This window comes from Crocuta crocuta, unplaced genomic scaffold (genome assembly GCF_008692635.1).
Source record: "Crocuta crocuta isolate KB4526 unplaced genomic scaffold, BGI_CrCroc_1.0 scaffold737, whole genome shotgun sequence".
Taxonomy (NCBI): domain Eukaryota; kingdom Metazoa; phylum Chordata; class Mammalia; order Carnivora; family Hyaenidae; genus Crocuta; species Crocuta crocuta.
In genome coordinates this window covers 2,233,243-2,237,670 of record NW_027527804.1, presented here as the reverse complement: position 1 = coordinate 2,237,670, position 4,428 = coordinate 2,233,243, and the positions used below count along the sequence as shown (strand labels likewise).

Below are 4,428 nucleotides of genomic sequence, written 5' to 3'. Positions count from 1 at the left end.
GTAAACTAGGCACAGAAGAGATTTATGATAATAATAAAATAGAACAATTATAGCAATATACTGTAAGAAAAGGTATGTGAATGTAGTTTCTCTCAAGATATCTTTACTGCTCTGTACTCACCCTTCTTGTGATGATGTGAGATGATAAAATGCTTACGTTATGAGACGCGGTGAGGTCAATGACATACGCACTATGATGTAAGGTTTGGCTACTACTGACCTTCTGACCTATGGTCAAGAGATCACCTGCTTCTGGACCATGGTTAACCACAGAAAGCAAAACCATGGATAAGAGGAGACTATTGTAGTATACATATGGAGGAATAGCATCTAAGAATCTTAAAAACACAAGCTTCAGACTAGGTAGAATTGTGAAACTGAGAGAGGGCTGACTTTTCATTACTAGGCCCTGTCTCTCTTCTTAACCCTCCCTGAAGTTTCCAGTGTCCTTCTCCCATAAAATTAAAATTTATGCCTATGGAAGAATCTGAAACTCATTCCCACTGAGGCATAAATGACAGACAACAACTTAGAGCTTTACTTCTCCCCAAGGGGATTTGTATTTTAATGGAGAGCAAAGCATTAAGCTAGGGGATGCAAATGATATCTATGAAGCAGAAGGGAAAATGGGGTGTGCACAAGCTTTCCTAAGGGCCCAGCTATATAGCAGGAGGTGGTTTGGTGCTGTTACCTGGTATCATGGTGCTGGATCTGGTATCAGACAGATCTGGAGTCAAATCTCCTTACTGCCATTAAATAGCTATGTGACCTTGGGCAAGTGACTTAACCACTCTGAGTCTCTAGGGCTCTGAGGAATAATAGCTCTGGTGTAGGGTTATTGTAAGCATTTGAGTGAGTTAATGAAAACACCTGGCATGAAAGTATCAGTTCTCTTTCCTCTTTAGGTGTCATTTATGGTAAAACGGAGAAGTTATGATTGGGTACCCAATGTTTCTTCTCTTAAGTTTAAGTGGGTGATGCACAGATATCACAGAGAAACTCTCTTTGGGGCAGAGATATGTGCCCAGGAATGAATGAGCATGTCTGCCAGCATCCCACGTCTGTGAGAGCATTTCCCCTCTTACTCAGTGTTGGTGTCCTGGTTCTCTTGGGCTTGTTCTTTTAAAAGAATTTCCTCTACATGCTAATGACTCCCCAGTCTGAACCTCCAGTCCCAATTTCTTTTCTCGGTTTGCCAGATCCTTCTAGCTAATGGCTTATCAGGCTTTTCCACTTGGATATTCCATCCCAAACTCAACATGACCAAAGCTGAACTCATCATCTCCTTAAACCCATTCCTTAAACCAGCCCCATCCTCTTGAGTTAATGGAACTAACTCAGCAAATGACAGTCTATCCACAAAGTTGACTAAACCAGAGACCCAAGGGTTCCCCACGACTTCTATCTTTCCCTCATCTTCCGCATCCAATCCACCAGCAAGAACTGTCAATTCCACCTCCAAAATACAACTCAAACCTACCCATTTCTTTCTATCCCCATGGTTTTCTTTCAGGTCTTCCTCATGTCTCCCCTACAGTGTTGCCACAGCCTCCTAGTTGGTTTGCCAACCTCTAATCTTGCTTTACTTTCTCTTAGAATCCTGCCCCAGGGCATTTGTACATGTCACTGCTCTCCTCGTTAGCTCCTACTTATCATTGAAACCCCAAAAAAGTTATCAGCTCCTCCAGGGAGCCTTCCATGATTGCCCCCACCCCACAGTATGGGCTAGGTTGCCTGTTTGTGCTTATACTCCCAACAGATTGAGCTCCTTGAGGGCAAGTCCTGTGTCTTATTCCTCACTGAATCACTTGTACTGAGTACACTGCCTAGTACACAGTGGGACCTCAGTAAATGCTGAATGAATGGAGAAATGAAGGAATGAATATACACACCTAGAAGCCAGTGGCCAGGTACCGCAACACCTTTGTTGGAAGCCTATATACCTGCACCAGAGTGCAATCAAGAACCATCTGATCACAGAGCCACAGAAAAGAGAACTGCACAAGACTTGGGAAATCATCCAGTTCAGAGTGGAGAAGCTGAAGTCCAGAAAGGAAAAGGAACTTATCAAAGTCCATGCAGTATAAACTCTGCACATATAGGAAAGGAGTGGATGGGGAATCAAGGCCAGAGACACAGAATCCAGTGAAGAGGCTGTGACCTCCAGGAGAGAAATAACAGTGACCTGGACTACATTCATGGTAGTAAAGACAGGGAGAAGATAGATTTGAAACAGAGTTCAGAGGGTAAAAACAATAAAACTTTGTGCTAGGTTGGAATTTGGAGATAAGACAGAAAGGGTTGTGAAGGATGGTTCCCAGGTTTCTTGGTTGGGCAACTGAGTGGATCTCTTCACTGAGCTGAAGCCTAGGAGAAGAAGAGCCTTGGATGGAAGTTGAGGAGTCCACCTTTGGAGAAGTGGGGATTAAGATACCTGGGACCATTTGGGAGGGAAATTCTGCACCTGCTGTTTTCACTAGACTGTAGGTCTGAGAGGGCAGGGAGCTCAGTTGACACTTTTACCACAGTATCTCCAGAGATGCTGTGTCTAGTATCCTGCAGACATTCAACATATAATTGCGGGGAAAAGGTGTAACTGTGGAGTGCATGAAAATGCAGAGTTAAATGTGCACTTGGGAAGCTTTGAGAAGGCTGCCTCCAAAGTCTCATTAGCTGGGGGAAAAATTAGATTGAAAGACTTTGTTGCTATCCTGAAAACCCAACTGTGTGGCCTTTGGGGAAAATGAAGCAGAGATCGCCGACTCCTTGACCTGCAGCCTAAGGACTAGGTGACTTGAATTCTACACTTTGCCCTTACAATCCAACTGGAATTCCCCTTTTAGGTATGGGGTTGAGGTAGAGGAAATGTAATAACTTATCAGACTCTGGCCTAAATAGCTGCGGTCTTTCTCTTAGCCATGAAATGTGTGGTGAGAAAGAAACTAATGATAACATCCCCAAGGGCAGAATATTTAAGACACTTCAGAATACTTTTCCTTTTGCCCTTCTTTTGGAGGATCACAACACATCTGTGTGGTAGGTTGAGGGCACCAAGCTGCAAACCAGTTAGCTGACTGGGCTTGCCCATGTCATACAGTTGGTTGGGAGCAGAGCTGGTGTCAGGGGCTCCCAATCAACTCTGTGCTCCTTCTGTTACAACATATGGAAACAGCCATCCAAAGAGCCTCACACTCCATTCTCTTAGTCATAGCACTAATGGGCTAGCATTGTCTATAGAAGCGAATAAGGCATAAAGAATACCAGTAGGTGAAGAATAGGTCTAGTGTATGACAAAGACTCATATCATACAGATATACAGACCCATTTTGTGGCCCAGGAAACCCTGGTTCAGCATGATAATAGCATCATCTACAATTTTCTAGCAAAGGCAGTGACCTTACCCATATATATACATACATACATATGTACATAAAAGCTGATCAGTGTCTAGCAGAGTGTGAACCTCCCAAATTGTTAGTGTCTGACACAGCTAAGAAGCAGTATCAGAGGCTTGCCCTCAACACACAAAGGAAAACACATTTATTTTCTGGCTCTTAAGCTATAATCAGTGTTTGCAGCAGCCAGCCCAGGCATGAAGACATGCATCTACATGTTTTGTTTGCAAAGACACACACACCCATTCCATTGGCTATTGTCAGCGTGTTGAAATTTTCGGCAAGACACCTCCCAGAGTGACAAAGTTAACTCTTGCTAGTCAACACTCTGCATTCCTCCTTTCTGCCTGTTCACTCACATTTCTCTTCTAAAACATATTAATGACCTTCTTTCTACCAAGCTCTTCCAAAGTCCCATCTCCTTGAATCCATCTCGTTCAATCCTCTAACAGCCCTAATAGGTGGCTATTAGACTCATTTTACAGATGAGGAAGCAGAAATCCAAATACAGAGAAGGTAAGGAACTTGCCTGAGGTCACACATCATGCAATTGGTGAAGCTAATTTTGGTGATACAAAAGTCTCTGTTTCTTCCACCAAGCTACATTACCTCTCTTCGTTGAATAATGCTCTGAAGGTAGAAACCCAAACCCACTTGAAAAGAGGCAGTAAGAACTACTCTGGGCAAGAAATATTGCCAGTTTCACTGACAGCTGAACAACTGATCTAAATTTACCCAATCTTTTCACTGGAACAGGTAATATTTAATAGAAATTCATTTAATAGAATTAAGTCATAACAGACATTTGAAGGAATGGTACTCCCTAGAACTTAAAAAGACAGGAGATTTCTTTGTGTTGAATTTCCTCCCCCCCCTTCTCCTCCTTCTCCTTTAATTATTATACAGTTAAAATGGCCTCTTTAACTGGTCTGTGGACAATGGACAGTTTTCTAGGCTCTTGTAGACAAGTTCTGATGTGCTATGAGTCCCTAATGCTAGCATATTAAATTAAGAGCAGAAAAGAGACTATAGG

The 4,428-nt window shown here is 42.8% G+C and overlaps 1 protein-coding gene across 1 annotated transcript in view; it reads right to left on the bottom strand.

The window, feature by feature from the left end:
- Positions 1-4,428, bottom strand: part of COL4A6 (collagen type IV alpha 6 chain) — an 81,105-nt gene that overhangs the window by 72,530 nt on the left and 4,147 nt on the right. Inside the window, exon 3 of the mRNA XM_077773621.1 lies at positions 2,524-2,596. Within this exon, the coding sequence (XP_077629747.1) occupies positions 2,524-2,596 (73 nt within the window). The remainder of the gene's footprint in view (positions 1-2,523; positions 2,597-4,428) is intronic.